At 48.2% G+C, this 19168-nt stretch overlaps 5 protein-coding genes across 5 annotated transcripts; 4 read left to right on the top strand and 1 right to left on the bottom strand.

The window, feature by feature from the left end:
• Positions 1-3252: 3252 nt before the first annotated feature.
• Positions 3253-4348, top strand: GGI43DRAFT_387363 (uncharacterized protein; the record flags this gene model as incomplete). The annotated part of the gene is made up of 3 exons (XM_083203921.1): positions 3253-3297; positions 3353-3962; positions 4035-4348. 3 exons carry the CDS (start codon positions 3253-3255, stop codon positions 4346-4348), a joined length of 969 nt encoding a protein of 322 aa, XP_083056911.1.
• Positions 4349-6058: 1710 nt separating this feature from the next.
• On the top strand, positions 6059-8455 carry GGI43DRAFT_425361 (JAB1/Mov34/MPN/PAD-1 ubiquitin protease-domain-containing protein; the record flags this gene model as incomplete). Its single annotated transcript, XM_083208501.1, has 3 exons — positions 6059-6363; positions 7282-7379; positions 7446-8455. 3 exons carry the CDS (start codon positions 6059-6061, stop codon positions 8453-8455), a joined length of 1413 nt encoding a protein of 470 aa, XP_083056910.1.
• A 1445-nt stretch (positions 8456-9900) lies between these two features.
• On the top strand, positions 9901-13727 carry GGI43DRAFT_209837 (uncharacterized protein). The gene is made up of 3 exons (XM_083200186.1): positions 9901-10348; positions 10413-10740; positions 10823-13727. Exons 1-3 carry the CDS (start codon positions 10235-10237, stop codon positions 13072-13074), a joined length of 2694 nt encoding a protein of 897 aa, XP_083056909.1. The 5' UTR covers positions 9901-10234; the 3' UTR covers positions 13075-13727.
• Position 13728: 1 nt separating this feature from the next.
• GGI43DRAFT_209838 (uncharacterized protein) lies at positions 13729-16623 on the top strand. Its single transcript, XM_083200187.1, has 2 exons — positions 13729-14954; positions 15010-16623. The coding sequence occupies exons 1-2, from the start codon at positions 14104-14106 to the stop codon at positions 16442-16444; spliced, it is 2286 nt and encodes a 761-aa protein (XP_083056908.1). The 5' UTR covers positions 13729-14103; the 3' UTR covers positions 16445-16623.
• Positions 16386-19045, bottom strand: GGI43DRAFT_415089 (uncharacterized protein). The gene is made up of 2 exons (XM_083207119.1): positions 18510-19045; positions 16386-18451 (listed from the first exon to the last, which is right to left on the bottom strand). Exon 2 carries the CDS (start codon positions 18332-18334, stop codon positions 16802-16804), a length of 1533 nt encoding a protein of 510 aa, XP_083056907.1. The 5' UTR covers positions 18335-18451; positions 18510-19045; the 3' UTR covers positions 16386-16801.
• Positions 19046-19168: the final 123 nt, after the last annotated feature.

Below are 19168 nucleotides of genomic sequence, written 5' to 3'. Positions count from 1 at the left end.
TGTATCAAAATGAATTGGCCGGCTATGTGGACGGGCCAGCGTTGCAATTAATCTCTCAATCTGCATTAGATGATAAACTCTTGGCATGTGAAGCCGAACCAAGCTAATGCAGCCATCCTTACGGTAAGTAGGCCAAGGCTTCACGAAATGAGTGGTAATTAGAGTCACATTTATCAATGTCAATGCAAAACAAAAATTATATCAAAAATATGCGCAACTAATTCATGCGAAACTGTATTGAATATCGATTTCTCCATTTTCATATTTCTTGGCCAAACCTATTCAATACATTCCTCTTCATCGTTTAAAGCTCTGTGTAATAAATGTCATGGTATACCTAACATTATTTCTTTTGGTATATGAGGGACAACCATCTCTTTGCAGCGTATTTGGTACTTTTTTCTGGACGAATGCGGCTCTAAACTGCTCCACATAGGCCGCGAATGGTTAGAAAAGGGGCGTTATTTATTTGCCGTGTCAGCTTATGGTGTTACAGAGGATTCTTGTGGGTCTCAAACTACTACTTAGGGCGGCACGTTGAGAGTACATATGGTGACAGACTGTTATAGCCAAGGGAATGCCTACTGCAGCATGGCCAAAGCTCTGGATATACCCTTAGCCAGAAGACAATCAACAATCAAAGAGATTGCACTCCCCTTAAAAGGGTAACATTCGAGAAGGCAACCCCTGGCGATGAACTTATAGGATTGGCAATGCGTCTTCAAAAGCTGTTCAACGCCTCACGATAGACTGGAACATTTCCAAGATACTACCGAACTACCGAACTGATGCCTGCATGTAGCAGATTCTGCCTTATCACTGCAGCGGCCATCCCGGGCTCCTGGATCCTTGACGTCTCCCTTTGAATTTGTTCTCGATCGCTTCTTTCTTGATTCAATCTCAGTTGAGTGTTTCATGATACAATAGTTCGCAAAGGGACTGTCCAGACATTTAGCCGGATTGCGTGTCTGCTGTTACGTATTAGGGGTAAATTCATCTCCGTTACCACAGCATATGCCTGAAGCAAGTTAGAAGGATTGAAAATCGGGATTACAAAGTCTCTCTAATCTCTGGTATTTTTATATCTTATGGTATGCCTGTATTGTTCGTGAAAACTGAGAAAAATAAATCCAGGTATAGGCTGAGCTTCTCTTGATGAGGTGCTGCGATAGAAGTCACAGATTAGGCAACAGCCTACATGCTTCCCCTACCTCGCATGAACAATGATAATCTCGCTGTGTCGATGGTATAGTTATGCTGGAGAGCATAATCCGATTCTGCAGCTGCTCGTGTATGAAATTTCAGTGAAATTAACCAGAGCTTTCAGATACAGCGGATAAACGATATACGAGATAGTGTTCACCGTATTCTTCAACTATTTTTCAGCTTCAAACTCTAGCACAGATCAAGAATAGTCAGTCGTATTGATTCAGGAAGCCTTACCGCCTTAAGCGCCTCGCCTCTTCTCTATTTAACCTTATAGGTTCTTCTATCCACTGCAATCAGCGAAATGAGTCCGCGTCGGAAACGCGAGTATTTATTTAATCGCGACTACGGGCATGCACAGGCTTTTATTATGGGCTGTTTACAGCCACAATGGTGGTAGATGCGTTGAGACTTGTTTCATTGGCCTTCTATTGGCGCATGGCCATTCCCAACTGATTGGTTCAGACCAAATCCTGCGTGGCTTTATAAAATTAGGAGGAATCTTGCATATTCTAATGCATACATATAACTGGTTTGGGAATGCCGAACTTTGCATTAGCCCGGTTACTGGCGGCCACTGGTAGGCTGAGCCGCGCTTCTACAGGCGCAGCTATATAAACCGCAGAGGCGGACGCCAAGCACATAAAAATAAACGCACAAGCCTTGTTTAGCTAATCACAATACTAATCATCCATGCCCTGTCGTTGGGTATCAGTAATTTCCTAAATGGCCCATTCTGTCGTATGGCTAGTTCAGAAGTATCCAAGTGGGGAGCTAGTGAAGATTCGAAGTCGCCGAAACATGGGTTGCTCGCACCGGGTGTTCGCAAAAAACCCAACGACTTTTTTTTTTTTTTGCCTTTCTCGCTCGTTCTCGCTCTCTTTTTGTGAAAAAGAGGCTCAACAAACTATCCACTATTTTCCCCTGCGCCAGTAGTTGATTACAGGGCTTGTGACTCCACCCCCCTATTATACGAGTTTGCGCACGTTGAACGAGATGCGGTAATGCCTGCAAGGCGTTTTTTGGCCCTTGGAGCGTTTACAACAAGAGTGAGAATGATGATTTCTCACTCAAGGGCAACTTAGCTTACCTCAAAGTCGGCTCTTGACAACTGGTTTCGGGCCATAATGATGTGCCGAGTAATGTTCGACGCTAGAACAGCTACTTTCTGACTTTGCGGAAACAAACCCCGGGCAATGTAACACCAAGCCACCGGGCTAGCTTGTGAGCCAAGCATATTTCCCACGCGGGTGGTGACTTGTTAATTTCAGGTTTTGGGCTGTTCGCCGTCCTGAGTGGTTGGCGCGGTTCTGCAGGCGGCTAAACATAGCGACGGTGATATGGCAGGGCTCGACTAATCAATTGCCAAAAACAGGTACCAGAGCCCCCATAAATTACTGGGTGACAAGTAGCCAAGCGCGGATAACCGGCGGGATGGTTCAAGTTTAACTGAGCTAAGGGTGATCCCGGGGGGGGGAACAATCTGCGCCGCCGCCAACTTTTGCAAGGCCATCCACGCTTACATGGGCTCCTCGTATGTTGGCAACGTCAGCGCTAGTGTGAGGGTCCTTGGGCGTTTTGGTATCGTCGCGTGAATCCTTTGTTGCCTGTTTACTGTAGCACTCTTGCTCATGCAGAGAGAGCTGATCCAAGGGTTTTCAGTTGCATCAAGGGAGATGGCACGCGATGAGGATGCATTCCCCAATTTAGATGGAACACAATACATCGCGTGTACATTTACACGTATTCAACATGGTTAAACACTATTGAAAATTGTGGCAGTATCACGACCATGCAGATGTAGGGCTGAGCAGAGTCTCCACTCCCTGTTTGGATGCCATAACGTTGATCCCTGTGAGAGAGAAGTGGACTTGCAAGGTGGAGGGTCCCCGATCCTCGCCTCCCATTCTCCTGATCGATACCCTCGCTCCATGGAGAAACACGTTCAGACAGGCCCAATATAAGCCGAAAATCGTTCATAAGCTCCGCATGCCCCCAACTCCCCCAGTCTGCTGGTGGTCTTTTAGTTCTTGGGGCTCAGCTCGAATGTCGAATAAGACGTATCCGTACGCCTACAAGATGACTCCAACTGTAAGTCTGTAAACAAAGACCAGTGAAGATCTCTAGACTAAACATGGCTTCTCAGCATGACGATTTCCCCGAGGTAGCAGTCGGCCACGACTTGCCCGAGGCCTATGTTCAGTCACCTCCAGAGACAGTTTGGTCGCCTCAGCCATCTATCGCGCCGACATATGTCTCTCAGCCACCCAGTGCCTATCCACCTAGTGCATATGGACAGCATGGACAATACACCGATCAACATGGACAATACACCGATGCTGTGAAACCCCCAGGCTCGGCAGCTGGACCTCCACCTATGGGAGGTGTGATGTCTCGCGACGCATCATATGCAGCTCCAGAGTCGACTGATCCGGAAAAACCGCTTCCTCCTATTGCTTCTACTGTCTGCGGAATCTCTCTCGTTCTCTTTCTGTCAATCATCATCGCCATCCTCTCTGCGGCGGTTATTGGATTAGCAGCTGGTACCGGTGTCGCAGCTAGCAATTACAACAATGCAAACTCGAAGCTGCAAGTCCTGAGCTCTTCACTCGCCGCAGCCCAAGCTAAACAAACCGGCACTCCTACTTCATCGGGCAGCAGCAGTTCTACCTCTGGAGCAGTAGACTGGAACAGTATCACCAATGGATGTTCAGATAACCCTGGAGATGTTACCGGACTTACGTACACTTCTAAATGTAAGTTTCTTTGTCTCTCGAAAGATTTGGTAAAAATAAAAAACAGTAATTCTAATTACGAACTCTTTTTAGCCTTCAAAAATGCCAACTTCACTATGATCTGCGACAAGGACACCAACAGCCTCTCACCCGTGTATTCTCTTTTCGCTGGCAACTTCAACGGCTGTATGGACGCCTGCGCGGGATGGAACTTTTACAACACAACAAAGGGCAAATGCGTTGGCGTCTCTTTCATTCCCTCGTGGAGTGTCCTGGCCACTGCACTCGCCGGAAACGCTCCTGGAGACTGCTACCTCAAGCCTGCTCCATTAAGCAAGGCCAACCTGACGGACCCCAACATTGGCGGTGGTGAGATCCACACTGCTCTGCTTATCTCAAAGTCATGAGAGAAACTTGGAAAATCTTGTGGTTTGATGGAAAGGGGATGTTTTTTTTTTGTTCAAAGAAGAAGGCAAATTCTGTTTTTAGCCAACTTTCTGAGAGAAAATTTTAATAACCAGGGAAAATTTTTACAATATTTTATGTATTGAGCACGGCGTTGGATATATCAAACTGGGAGCCAGCTTGTGAAGAACCTATTGGAATCTCCAAGCTATTTGCATGTACTTATACCATATCTTTCTTATTTATATACCATTCTCAAGCTCCCGCTCTTTACTTTCGTGAAATGCTAGCTACATATGTGGGCTTCGGAGAAATAAATGCAACACGACGTTGGTAGTTCATTGAGAATCCACTCTCTAATGCTGTTAATCTACTTCCCACGATCTGCATGTTGAATTTTTGCGGGTATGGATCATCGCGTATATAGTAGCGCCGAATGATCGAGATTATCGAAATGGCAATCTTCGAGATCAATTTAACATGGTTTGATGGTCGAGAATGAACGGGGCGGTGATCCGGAGCAAAGGTTGTATGGGGAAATAGGCCCGCATACTTGATACCAGAACAGAGTTGGCTCCGAACTGTGGACCGCACAACTAATGCGTTTCTTTCATGTTAAATAGACTTATAATATCTCATGGTAGTGACCATGACTACAATACAGGAATAGAAAATGGGGATAAAAAACTGTTCTTAGCGAATCTGCTTGCCATAGTAGTGATAATCTCGGTAAAAGTCCCAGGCGTAGCTTTTCCTCACAAATTCTGCGGCTAGGATTGCAGCACAAATGAGCAAACAGGCGCCAATACTTCGAGCTGCTAAAAAAAAATAAAAAAGAGGAAGAAAGAAAAAAAAAGGCGTCTCAGCTACATAAAAGACAATCAGCACTCAACTACGAGCTCTCAATTGGTATACGACTATTGTAGTCGGAAGATTTAAGGATTTATAGCGCTAGTTTCTAGGGTGGGATGGGCTCGATTTAGAATCCCGTTGGCAGTGACGCCTCTCCGTCAATTCAGGAGTAGAGAGCTTAAACCCCCACCTCTTTATTACTGCAGCTTCGTCTATATTAAATCTCGACTCCAACAGAGGGGTCGACTCCTGCAAACTGAGCGGGGGTTTCAGGGTAGTACTGACCGCCAAAAGTCCGCTGTTAGACGCAAAACGCCAGCAGAGCCAAGAAGGCGATCGATCTAAGATTGATAGTACTGGTAGCTCTGCTTGTCCAATTATTGCAATCTCATTCAAAACGCCAAGCCACTAGATCAAAAGGCATAAAACGATATAGTTTCATGACTTCTACTATCATATAGCATTTGCTGCTCTATTCGGAAGACTTATCACCGCTTCATTTTTATCTCATATGAAATGATGTTACCCCTCATTCACCAGGATCCGTATGGGGCTATGTTGACATAAACTGGAAATTCACTCAGCTTCTGGGCATCAGTTCGGCTTTCCGGCAATTATCTGCAGCACGCCTCCACTCACAGCGTGAAACTCGAGCACACTGCGGCTGCAAGACCCTGGACCGCGGAGCCCAAAATGTAGAAGCTTGGATAGCACCACGTTGCCTATAACAAGGAGGCCTCTAATAAGGAGGCTCATAATGAGGAAACCTATAATAAGGTGCCTCTGCCCATTTCGTCTTCCAGATAACTCTACTGATCTTTAAATCATTCAGTTGAATCATCAGATCTCATCACAACAACATGGCTTTCTTTCAGTCTGCACAGGATGTCCGCCTTGACGGCTCTTTGCTCATCGCCACCGTCGCCACCGAGTCTGGCGACTGGATTGAGAGCGTGCTTGATATTAACGAGTATATCGGCAACAATGACGGCTTCTTTGAGTTTGGTGGCCGCGGTTTCTGGGACCTTCTCGACACTGAGTCCGTGAGACTGGAGGGACCTTATCTCTATACTTCGCTATACAGGCTAGATGGCTCCTTAGCAGATGAGCAAGTTATCAACTTGGACGACTACATTGCGAACCAGGATGGGAATCTCGTGTTCATGTAATTCTTCTTCGCCCCTTCGTTTTTCGGGAGGTAGATGCTAATGTTCTGTTGCAGCTATTAAAAATGTATATGCCCCGAGAAGTATCCATGCATGGACGGATCAATATCCAAAAGTGGGCAAGGTGGCGGCCATTTAGTATATGAGACTGATTGACGGTATTGGTCATGTACTCATATCATTGTTGATAGCTTTTGTCCAATCTGGGATTGAATCCGTTATAGAATGCATGTGATTAAAGCCAGCTTGCCTTTGCGTTTACTTTGTCTTATGTGATGATGTGCAAATGCTGTCTATTAATGAAGCGGTCAGGAGGTGCCACACCAGATGGTGGAGCCGTCGCAAAATGGGGCGTCTATTGGACTTTGATTGCTAGCCACAGCCGTGATCAAAATAACTCACGGATGGATACCATCCTTCGTGCTGCTGGAGTGACATTTTATGGCGACGTTAGGGACGATGTGGGAGTATCTATTTCAAGGAGTCGCTGTATCTCATTTGCTTGGCGGTTTTCTTGCCTAGCACCGGGATTAAGGGAATAATAAGGTATATAAACAAGCATATTCTGTTGTCACATAATAGCTTGAAGTGCTCATGGAGTTGGATATATATTGCAAGTTGAAAGTACTCGCCAGATTCAATGTAAGTTTGCGCTATTAATGAGGAAATGTAATCGCACAAGCGCGCATGAAACAGTGACGAACTGAAGCCGAAGCAATGAAAATATATATCAGCCGCACTAGCTGCGCTGTAAGAAGCCATCCATCGGTCGGAATATACGGGAAGAAACAGAGAAGTGATTACTCGTGAGAACATATAGGCATGTATGGAGTTGGATTATAGGTCCCCACTTTAGTCTTATCGCTAATCGATAAAGCGGTGCGGCGTCTCCAGGCGGGGCAGATCAACCGTGACAGCTTCCCTCTACTGTGCTTCCGTGAAGTCCATCCATCTTCGCACTGCCAAACACCAGCGCGGCAGCTCAAGATGGAGGCCGCAGCACGTACATCGTGGGGTAAGAAATCATGATGATGTCTGGTATCAGTTTCTAGGATTAACGCTAACGAATGTGACGTGACAGAGCTGGACAACAATGTCCAGCTGGTCGATGCCAAGCGAGATGCGCTGTACAATTACGATGCCGACGCCCAAAAGGCCATAGCAGATGCTCGCCCATGGTCCAAAGACCACAACTATTTCAAATACGTGAGGATTAGTGCCGTTGCCCTGATCAAGATGACAATGCACGCCCGCTCTGGAGGATCGCTTGAAGTCATGGGCCTGATGCAGGGCTACATCGACGGGGAAACGTTTGTGGTGACGGATGCTTTCCGACTGCCTGTCGAAGGAACCGAGACGCGAGTCAACGCACAGAACGAAGCGAACGAATATCTTATCGAATACTTGGATCTGTGCCGTAAGCAGGGCAGACAAGAGAACGTCGTTGGATGGTATCACAGCCACCCAGGATACGGATGTTGGCTCAGTGGTATTGACGTCGAGACGGAAGCATTACAACAGAAGTTCCAGGATCCCTTTTTGGCAGTGGTTATTGACCCTGATCGCACAATCAGCGCCGGCAAGGTCGAAATTGGAGCATTCCGAACTTATCCTGCTCACTACAAGGCAGACGGAGCTGGCGGGCAAACGTCCGACGGATTCCAAGCAGTCCCTCTTGACAAAGCAGCCGAGTTTGGTGCCCACTCAAGTCGATACTACAGCCTTGAAGTCTCACATTTCAAGAGCACACTGGACTCCCACCTCCTGGAGCTCCTGTGGCACAAATACTGGGTGCAGACACTTAGTCAGAGCCCGCTGCTGACAAACCGCGACTACGGCAACAAGCAGATGCTGGATCTGAGCTCCAAGATTAAAGAAGCCACCTCCAACATCATGCGATCGAGAGTTGCATCTGCGATGATGCCTGGTGCAAGAGGGTCAGATAAAGCGGTGGAGAAGCTTGCTCAAGATGCAAATCTGATTGCGACCAAGGAATTGTCTGGGCTGATGGCGGCTCAGATCAAGGCTAAAGTGTTTAACGATTTGGGCACCGCATCAAGAACGGCACCGACTGGTGAAACAACTGGTTAACGGTTTAAGGGCATACTACTATGGTTACGTTATACGTTATGATAGACAAACTGCAGAGGCGTTATTTGAGCTAAATACATGGATTGCTTCTTTCGTTCTTTCATAACGACTGTACTGATTGATTTGGCTTGGTATTTTACGAGTGCTAACCGATTGTGGACTTGCTGTGCCACCTCGTTTGATTTAGGTTGATTTGTGAGGAATGCTTTTGGAACAGCTCATCGTTATCTCAGATGAATGCTCTCTGTGGCTAATTGTGGGGAGCGATCGAGATACTGTTTTGGTACATAAACCGGCACATTCCATGCTCATGCGAGTGTGATTAATTGGCCGTGTCACCCGGTCAGCCATGTGAAATGCGACCTGGCTACTCATTTACTACTCTGTAATCGAAAGATGAGAGAATACCTGCTACTGTTGGCTGCCATCGATACATGTGGCGATCGCTCCCGCAGCCACATGTTATTCTAACCTTTCTTCTCTCCGAGGTATCATGATTTTGTCATTGATGCTTATCTTTGCACCTTGCTAGATAGTTGTCCAACTAATCCATTCGTCATGACTGGGCTGCAGGCATTGTTTGGTATCGATGACGCTTACACTCTGTCGTCGTGCATTAAGTATGGGGTGCCTTCTTGGCCGTCGCCACAGCGGGTCAGCGGTAGATGAAGGTGGGGATTTCCCCGGGCTGTGCTAGCGACAGAGTTAGCGGAGCAATACTCGTATATTTTGAGCAGGGCGTTAAAGTTTAAGTATGGGCTTCAGGAACAATGCGTTGTAGGCCTATGATGCGATTGAGAAGGTTATAGAGTTTTCGCACAATAGAAGAAAATAGAAAAAAATAAATGCAGAATGAGAAATAGAAAATACTTGTCGGTATATGAAGATGATGTCTGTTAGCGGCACATGTTAGTAACCATGGGCAATTTCCGGCTTTTGTTTTAGGCTGCAGATCGTCTGTGCGCCGTAAAGCACACGCCCCTGTCCTGAGCTACCAATTGCTCCTCCTCTATCTCATTGGACAGATGGCCGACGATGCCTCAATGCGTATACACCTCTCTTCATTCTTTCGATTCACCTTAAAAAAAAAATAGAGCAACTTGGGACCTAACTGAGCCTGCGAAGCCTACAGGCACACCTTAGGTAAGGTAAGAAAGGTACAAGCTAGCTTAGAGCACGCCCTACGAACAGTACAGCTCCCTTTCTCCCCCCATTCGCTGCCACCTGAGACTGTCCAACGCTATGACGTACTTGTTACCCGGATTCAACGTCACTCCCCTGGGATGAGCATCAAGCTCTGCGACTGCTGTTTGTGAATTCTGGATTCTAGATGCGGTCGCTAGCAACGCAGTAGAGCTAGTATGTAACTAATTGATGTAATTGAGGGTCAGTTGAAGGAGCAGCAAGTCTAGACCAGTTCAGCTCGTTTCAATCTACGGCAGCTGCGACTTGCCCTTATAAACTCTTCTCTTGCCGCATGCAGCTCCTGCCCTGAATTTCTCCTCCCTTCAATCCATCAACTACCCGTAATATCTGAGATACCCCGAAAGTTACTGCTTTTCGATTTCCAACCTACACCTCCAAAGAACACTTGATATCGATTGTTTCTTCCTTTTTGTTTTTCTTGGCTGTTCTTCCGCTTGTCTTTAATTCGTACCACAAATTCTAGGTGCCCCTCACGCGACTGCAGACACCTATTTTTGTTCCATTTTGTTTGTCTTTTTTTCGCCGAATTCACCTTGAAATAAATAAAGCCTAGGAATCGCGACTCCTTTCACCATGGCTGCTAATGTCAACAAACCGGTCGACATCAAGCAGAAGGAGAATGACATCAACCGCAAGCTCCAGATCTACGGCATTTTCAATGCATTCAAGAATGGCAAAACCCCTTCTGTATGTACAACAACTTCTCCAAAGTGTTGTTTCTTGCACCATTTTGCTGACTTTAGGCTTGTAGAACGAACAAATCGACATTGCCTTGAACAGCTTTCTAGAGTCCAGAGCCCTCAGCAACCCTTCCAGCAAGCTCTCCGACGATGGAAAACTGCTCGTGGAGGATGCGAGAGAGGTCGTGAAGCTCGCAAAGCAGCTTCTGCTGTCCAAGAATCACGGCAACTTGATTCAGGACTTCATTTGGCAAACTACACAATACGATACCAAGGGAGTCAAGTCCCCAAACACTCCATTGACCAAGGACGCTGCGGCACGGGATAAAGATGATGCTCTTGAGGGGTTGAGAACTCTAGGCACATTGCTTATCACGAATGGCCAGTTCCGAAAACTGCGTATGTGGACCTGCTTTCCGTCTTTTCCTCACTACCCCTTTGACCTCAGGCGATTAATCGTTGATACTGACCATTTTTATAGTCAAAGATGCCTCTATTCTACTGCGTGACATGGTTGGAGACGGCGCTATGAACGCTGCGAACAAGATTCGTCCCTCTGATGAACAGCTCAGCCAGATGGACGAAGCTGCTCCCGACAACACATGGCATGAGAAGCCTGATCTCTCCAAAGAAGGTTTCAAAAACCAAGCGCGAACGCTCTACAAGGGAGATGTCAAAAAAGATGCCCAAGATGTCGTCGCCGCTGCTGCCCTTGGAGGAGATGCAGCAGTCACCCAATCTGGTACAGCTCCTCAAGCGGGAGCGGTGCCTCAAGTAGGAGCAGTGCATCCAGCAGGAGGAGCGCCTCAAGTAGGAGCAGTGCATCCAGCAGGAGGAGCGCCTCAAATAGGAGTGTTGCCTCCAGTGGAACCATTGTCCCAGAGGGACAGTGCCATTGATACTACTCAGCTCAGCCAAAACACTTCTGCCGACGCGGCCAAGGCAGTGATGAATGACAAGCTAGATCAAAATCTAGACACTGAGGCTCAGGAGAAGGTCAAGGCGCGGAATGAAGAGTACCGTCGCAGAACCAAAGAGTACCTGAAGAAGAAGGTGCCTCAAGAGCGCAGGGATCAGGTTGTCTTTCGTCTCAAAAAGATCGTGCTCGAATGCCAGCAGCACCCCGATTACATGCAGGCTGTGCAGACTCTTCTTCGGCTAGCCGAAGAATATGGTCGCCATGGGCGTAATCTTGGAAGAGGTTCTGCTGACTCTGCCAAAGACGTTCGAACTGGGCTTTCTGCGGCCGAGGAAGATTTGCGCACTTTGATTGAGCGCTTCGCCAATGGCACCTCCACCGAAGATTTGTGGCAGTCAATCCGCCAGATCTACAAAGATGCTGATCAAGACCGAGAGCTCAGTGATTGGTTCAAGCAGGTCGATACTTACATCCGGAAATGCCTCCTGGAGCAAGGTTATGTTCTCGAGGACGCGTCTACTGACGAATGGAATCGACTCTACGACAAGGGCCGATATTTGCTTCGTGAGAAGTACCGTAGCCACACCGACCGTGTCATTGACGAGGTCAGATTTATTATGGATCAATTTGACAAAGATCCTCAAAATAAGGCATTTGGTCATGCCATCCAGAAGCTTTTCAAGGATTTGGGCAATGACGAGCACGGAAAGCCTGCATTCAAGCCTCATCTCGTCAAGGATCTGACAGAAGTCATCATCCCTGCCATCTTCGAGAACATTGCATATGTGCCGATCCCACGCATCGAGTACTCTGACCCCCAAGTCGATGCCGTCATTGAAAATCTAGTGCTCGAGAGCGACAATTTCATGCCCAACGTTGTCGAGGTTGCCAGCGACAATTATTTTCGATGGGGACGCAAGAAGTTTGCAAACAAACACAAGAATAGCGTGGATATCAAGGTCACTGGTATTCAGATGGATCTCCGAGATGTCAGCTATTACATCAATCGCAAGAGCGGGTTTCCTTCAATCACCGATACTGGAGTGCTCGATATGGTACTCCCGGGTGACGGCTTCTCTTTCAGGTTGAAGATATCTACCCCAGAAAAGAAGGATGCTGAGCACGTTTTCAAGGTGGAAAAGGTAGACGTCAATGTTCAGGGCCTGAAACTCAAAGTTAAGAAGTCGAATCACAAGCTCCTATTCTCCCTCTTCAAGCCACTGGCACTCAAGGCTATTCGCCCCGGACTGCAAAAGGCAATCGAGAAGGCCATCAAGGACCAGTGCAACCAGGCCGACCAATTCCTCTACCAGGTCAAGCAGGAGGCCGACCGTGCTCTCGAAGAGACCAAGGAGAACCCCGAGGAGGCCCCCAACATTTACATGCGATACTACAATGCCACTCAGAAGCGAATCCTCCAAGGCAAGGAGAAGGCAAAGGCTTTCGTTTCAGACAAGAAGGTCAATATTGCCGTGACCAAACAAGACAGCATCTTCCCTGATATCCACTTGCCTGGCGGCATCAGCTCCAAGGCTACTGAATACAAGGAACTCGCTGCCAAGGGTGACAAGTGGGAGAGCCCCGTCTTTTCCATTGGTGAGGCCAAGAAGAGCGCCGACATTCCTAGCGTGCCTCGAATCGAGAGAAAGGCCCATGCCGTCACCGGTGGACATACAAATGGCAACGTAAATGGAAATGTCAATAGCCACCTAAATGGCAATGTCAATGGCTTGGCCAATGGCAAAGGCGTGGCCGTGGCTGGCGAAAGCTCGAACGGTGGCCCTCTTGGCGGACATGTTCCCGCGGCTTACTAGGGATGCAGCGGTGGGCTTATTTCGAGGTTGAAGAAAAAAGACAGTGAACGATCAGTTGGGAGTGCAGATGTGCAAATTCTATACCCATTAGGACAAACATGATGTTGCTTCTTTCATTTTATTCTTATTTCCTTATCTAGTTTTACTTTTCTTCTTCTTCTTGTGGTTTCCAGCTTGTCTGGAATCTGAATTATCTTGTATCTGGCAAGTCTTGAAATGAACAGCAGTGGTGGCTATAAGACCACGCAGTTAATGATGTTGAGGGACGGCCGAATATGCTATTCTACTTTTTCTCTATGCTCCACCTATTATATCCTGTTATGATATCCTCATCACTCCTTTTTGGCGTAAGCCTACCTGATACCATGGTGGTAATATATTAGTGCTGTAGTAATTGAATTGATGAGATTAAAAGTCTTGTAATTGTAATAATTCTTGTGCTTGTACTTTGTTGATACCAGCCAGAGCTGCAACCATTTAATACAGCTACTGAGTACGGATATGACGTCTCGGGAAGCTGACCTTGAAGTGGGTCTCGATAAAGACCATGGAGGATGATCTCGGTGGCGCGAAGCTAGCCCGCAACGGGCTCTAATTCAGTGCGCACGACGTATTCATGAGGTTGGAAAGTCTTTTGGTGGTTCTTGAGCTTTGCCGATCAAATAACCTCGCCCGTGGCGCGCCCGAACAGGTAACCGAAGAGTTGCTTGTTACCTGCGGCTTACTCAACGAAGACTCGTAGAACCGCCTCTTCCGTCTGTTCCATGTTTTTTTCTTTTTTATTGACCGCCATTCGCAAGTCATCTGTAGAGGCGGCTCTTGACTGGACCTGTTGCTATATTTCCTTGTGCATTTTCGACAGAGCATTTTTTATATCGATTCATGAGAAATAGCGCCAGTCTTGGGAAGATGCAATAAGCTTAATTGTTGCCTTAACCATAGGGTCGGCTTTACAGTAGCTGTGCCTTTTGAAAAAGAAAGAGAAGAAGAGCAACTGTAAGAAAGGAAGCAAGGAAGATATCATAAGCGATGGATGCGAAAGAGGCGGTAGCAGATGCACCGCCTTCACCGTCCCCTGCACCTGTCACGACGACCGCAGCACTCACCGAGGCTCAGACGCGGGCGCTGTTTGACATTCTCACGCACCATGAGACGTATGGCGAGATTGAGGGCTTCAAGGCGCCAGATGCGGTGACGAGCTATGGATATCCCTTTGCGAGGACGATGAAGGCCCCGGGGATGCAGACGCCGTCGGTGGGAGGGACGCCAAAGTCAGGGCCGGGAACGCCGACGAGGTCGAGGACGCCGGTGTCGGCGTTTTGGCTTGGCGGGAGGGGGAAGAATGTTGTTGAGGAGGAGAAGGCGAGGCATGGTGATGACAGCGATGATGGCGATAGTAGTAGCAGTGATGTACCGGTGGAATCGACGTCGCCGGTGCTGCAGATGCTGCTAACGAGGCTGGTGCTGCCGTTTCCCGGCATAAGAGACCTACCGAGGGAGTTTTGGGACGTCAGGATGCAAGGGTTGCTGGCGAGGTTTGCAGAGGCTGATTTGTCGGAGAGTTTTGACAAGGGGGCGATGGGGACGAGGAAGACGCTGGCGACGGGGGCGAGCAGCGTGATGGAGATGGTGGCGAGGGGGTTGCTGGGCGGGGTGGACAGAGAAACAGGAGATGGATCTGAGGAGAAGAAGGAGACGAAGCTGAAGGAAACGTATGATGAGGACAAGGCTGAGGATTTGGCGAGGGCGTTTGAGGATGCGTGGCGGGAGTGGGCGTATGGGAGTCTAGTGGAGGAGATGTTTGACTATGTCAAGGAGACGGAGGACGTGGAGAGTCATTCGCTGATGATGAAGGCTGCGTTGGATTATGCCATTATACAGTGAGTTTATTTTGCTTTGGGTTGTCATGATGGATGCCCTGCTGACGATATATAGCCTGGCCACTTTTGCCCATCACATCTTTATACTCTCACCAGAAGGCCAGTATCTCCTCAAGCTCATTGAGAACATCAACAGCCTGATTCCCTATAAAATGATCAAGCAAACGCTGCGCATCGGCAATGCGGCCACCATGATTAGCGGCATGATGCGCCTCATGCTGGCTAAGCTGAGTGTCACGAGTCTAACTAACTGGGTTGGACTGACGGCCAATGCCGACGACGGAATGAATCTCCTGCAGAGGATTATTTCACTTGTCTTGTCGTGGGATGCGTCGGAATTTAAAAAGAGCGCGGATAAGGTCGAGAAGGGTAAAGGCGATGCGGCGCCGACGGATGAGATGCTCGAGGCGATACGGCAATATGTTTCGTTGCCGAGGAGTGAGCATGTTGCTGCAAGAGATGAGAGTTTGAAGAGCTCAAGGTCGATTATCGTGACGATACTTGAGGGTTCGGATCCGCTGCTCGCGGCGTCATTGACGGAGGCTCAGCACGCGCAGTGTTTGGAGTATTATTCTGCGCTGCTGTCGGTGCATGACCGCGATGCGATTACGTCGGTTTTATGTCGACAGCCGCCGGATTTGTTCACACATGCCCTGAAGGATATGGTTGGTGCGTATGAGCCCATCATTCGGAGTGTGCACTCGCGGGTTGATTTGCGGTTTTATCTCGAGGCGATGCAAGGCTTCATAACGGATTTTATTCGCGCGAGTAGGCCGAAGAAAGGGGGGAAGAAGGGTGGTAAGGACGAGGATGAGGGGGAAGAGGGCAGGTTGGCGAGTGTGGAGGATTATGTGGTGTTGTTGAGGAATAATCGCGGGTTGCTGTATAGATGGATTCATGACTTTGCGAAGAATTGTCCTGAGGTGTGGGAGGATTTTCGGACGTGGGCGAAGGATGTGTCTGTGAGGTTTCGGCAGCCTCATCCTGGTGTTGGTGGTGATAACGACGACAGCGGAAATGAAAGGAAGAAGAGTATGAAGGAGCAGCTCAATGAGTTGTTTGCTTCTCTTGACGATGAGACTACCAAAGCCAAGGTGCTCGAAGCCATCGATTCTCACGCACAGTATCTCAATTCGGTCACGCAGCTCTCTCAGCGGCGCTTACAAACCGTCATTAACACCACTGCGTCCGCATCACATGCTTCTCACAAATACATGACTTCCGGCCCGGGGGTCTATCTCTCGCAGTGGCAGTCGCTGCTTGACACGACGGTTATAACGCCGTCTGCGAAGGAGGGCTCTCCCCGCCATGGAGAGGATGTGAAATTCGTTACTACGATGGGGAAGATGGGCCTTGGGGGGAAGAAGTTGGTTGGGAGTAGAGGGGATGGTGAGGAGGAACTGAAGGCACCGGATGTGAAGGTTGTGGTGGAGGCGTTGGGTGAGGCGTTTAGGGGGGTTGTGAGGGAGAGGGCGAAAGAAGATGTTTGAGTGGGAGATTGCTTTGATGCTGGGGAGTGATTTTACTTTTTGGAGACATTTCTTAATTTTTGGGTATTTTTGCAAAGGCATATTATGGGAATTAGAGCATGGCATTCACAGGAGAGAGAGAGTAAATTATCAAATACTGCATGTATTTTGTAAAACTTTGCTATGTAGATATGCTGGTGGTAAATAATAAGGCATGTATAATAATAAGCCCGGATATGAAGATAAAAAAGTAAAAGATGCTTTTAGTAGCTTCTTACATGAGAATTGAGCTCATAAAACAATAGCAAATAACCACTAGAACTTTCACACTTTGTTTGGAGAAAAATGAGAGAGAAAATCCTATCCTCCAGTGAGCGCTCAGAATGGATCAGGAGAGCTGGAGGTTCGGCGAGAAGGAAGATCAATGTAGAAAGAAGGTCTTTTAAGGCCCTGAGGCTGGTTGGCGGGTGCGGCGGTCTCTGTTTTGGCACCTGTAGGGTTGTAAAAGTGAATGCGAGCCGCTGGTTGACGAGTCGGACTCGAGTCATCTGCTTCAATCCTAGAATTGTTCGCCCCGTTGCGGTCGAATAAAGCTCTCATCTCGTCTCTATACGCCCCTCCGTCTGATCTATCGCCGCTGGATGGTGGAGTCGGCAGAGCGGCAGTCTCCCCGCCCCAATCTGGCGGTGCTATCTGAGGTGTAGCAGGGAGAGGCTTGCTGACGTTGGCACGAGCTGATTCTGCAGCTGCTGCTGCTTCTCTCCTTCGCTGGTGGAATTTCTCGGCGAGTTCCAGGATGGCGGTTTGGGCGCCTGCAGGGCACTGCTCGATTTGGCCGACACTATATGCCAAGCCGTCGATGTAGGCGTCTGCTGCGGAGGGCAATAATCCACTTGGTTCTTGTTCGGAGGGAGTAGATCTCACGTTGTTGTAGTTGCCGGCGGTACTATCATCGCGGTTATCGCCTGTGAGGTTGATAATCTCAGCAGTAGGGGAGCGATTGTCGCGGGAGAGGTCGATTAGGTCAATAGCGCGAACTTCCTCTGTCATCTCCGAAATGATCGTCACGTAGTCGTTCATATCATCGTCAATAATCTCCTGTGGTTGCGATTGCTGTTGCGTTTGCGGCTGGTTCGGATTCGCCTTGGCTATTTCTCTCTTTTTATACACGATTTTCACGAGACGATCTCTCCATATAAGTTTAATCCTGATTCCCGTAGCTTGCTGGAGCGTCTTGACGAATTTTCCGCAAAAGGGGCAGTTCTTGCGCGAAAAGTAAATCTCAAAGGCAGGCCTCGAGCCGTCCTCCCATTTTGCGGCCCGCAGTCTCTTGAGTTGTCTGATTGAAACGTTCTCCAGGTCTTGCGTGATGCCAAACTTGTTCAGCAGGACGAAGACGGCATGTATCGCGAGCTTCACCTCTACGTGGCCACCCAGAAATATGCCAGACATGTCTCGACCCATGACTTGGGAGGTTCTTCCGTCATATGGGCGTTTCATCTGTAGACCGAAAATCTTGCCCATGGAAACCACTCTTTGTGCCCACACGTCGTTGGGAAGGACGCTCGGCTCAGGATCGAGCAAATCGCCATTTCGGCTGGCTCCATGTCCACTCTCTGCCCAAGCCAGCACGATCCGTTTCTTGCCGGCATCGGTTCGAAGCGCAAGAAAGCCTGTAGTCTTGCCATTCAGTCGATTAAAGATTTCGGAAGCAGGTATGCGCTTCTCTTTTGCGCGGTCGTGTCGAAAGGTATACGCGAGATTGGGACCCAGTACTTCAACGCGGAGAGTGGCAGCGATAGGGTCGATGATATGGTGGAAATAAAACGATGGTAGCGTATCTCGAAAGGATACATCAAACTCTGGCAGATTTTTCGGTTGGGGAGATTCCTCCTCGACAGCAGCCTCCATTATTGCTGCCCGGCGATAACGCGAGGTGTTGATGCTGAGGCTAAGTGCAGGTTATCATTCACAAGGCTGGCCGCAAAGCTGTTAACGCCGGATCAGCTCTGCTTAGATTCTTGATTCCTAGGCGCAGTGTTTAGCGAGCTAAGCGCACATGTGATGAAGAGGAATTTGTACTCACCAAAGATATCTCTCCAAGTTCGGGAGAGCTCCCTGGAGGTTGACTACGCTGGGCAGCTCCTTGGAAACACCTTTGTTGAAAAGTCGGCGTCGACTGGAGAGTACTCAGCAGGTGTAATGACTCGTGGTGATACAGCCGCGCAGGCGGTGAAAGGTATATCCTTTCTTTGCACGTAGCAAAGAGGCCATGTTTTGGTAGGAATCAGAGCTTAGAGAAAGTCGACGATAGCATCTCTCAAATAATAGCTTCTTTGCGATTCTGCATGTGATACAATACATTGATGTCTTGCTCAATCTTTGTGGCTAATAAATGGCTATATTCGGAAAATGGCGATTGTGTGTGCCATTCTTCGTATAACACAAGCGGTATCAGGGTGATGTAAAGACACTCTAGGTGACGATAGAGGCAAAAGAGGGGTTTGGATGGTACAATGCCATCTGAGAATTCATACATCTTTGGCAGATATCTTTGAAACGAATTGGAAGCCAAAAACATTGATTGTTGCTATATCTAAAAGATAAATGTAGGCAAACGAAAAGATCACGAACGCTGACGCAGATAGAACGTGGTGTTGTAGTCCAAACAGCCAATGCGGTACTTACGTAATCATCTTGCAGGACAAGACCATGGCATGGGCCAGTATTGTTTTCGGCAGATGC

The sequence above is a fragment of the Trichoderma evansii genome (assembly GCF_050947405.1).
Source record: "Trichoderma evansii strain SZMC 28006 chromosome Unknown GGI43scaffold_24, whole genome shotgun sequence".
Lineage (NCBI taxonomy): Eukaryota > Fungi > Ascomycota > Sordariomycetes > Hypocreales > Hypocreaceae > Trichoderma > Trichoderma evansii.
This window is presented reverse-complemented; position numbering and strand designations above follow the sequence as displayed.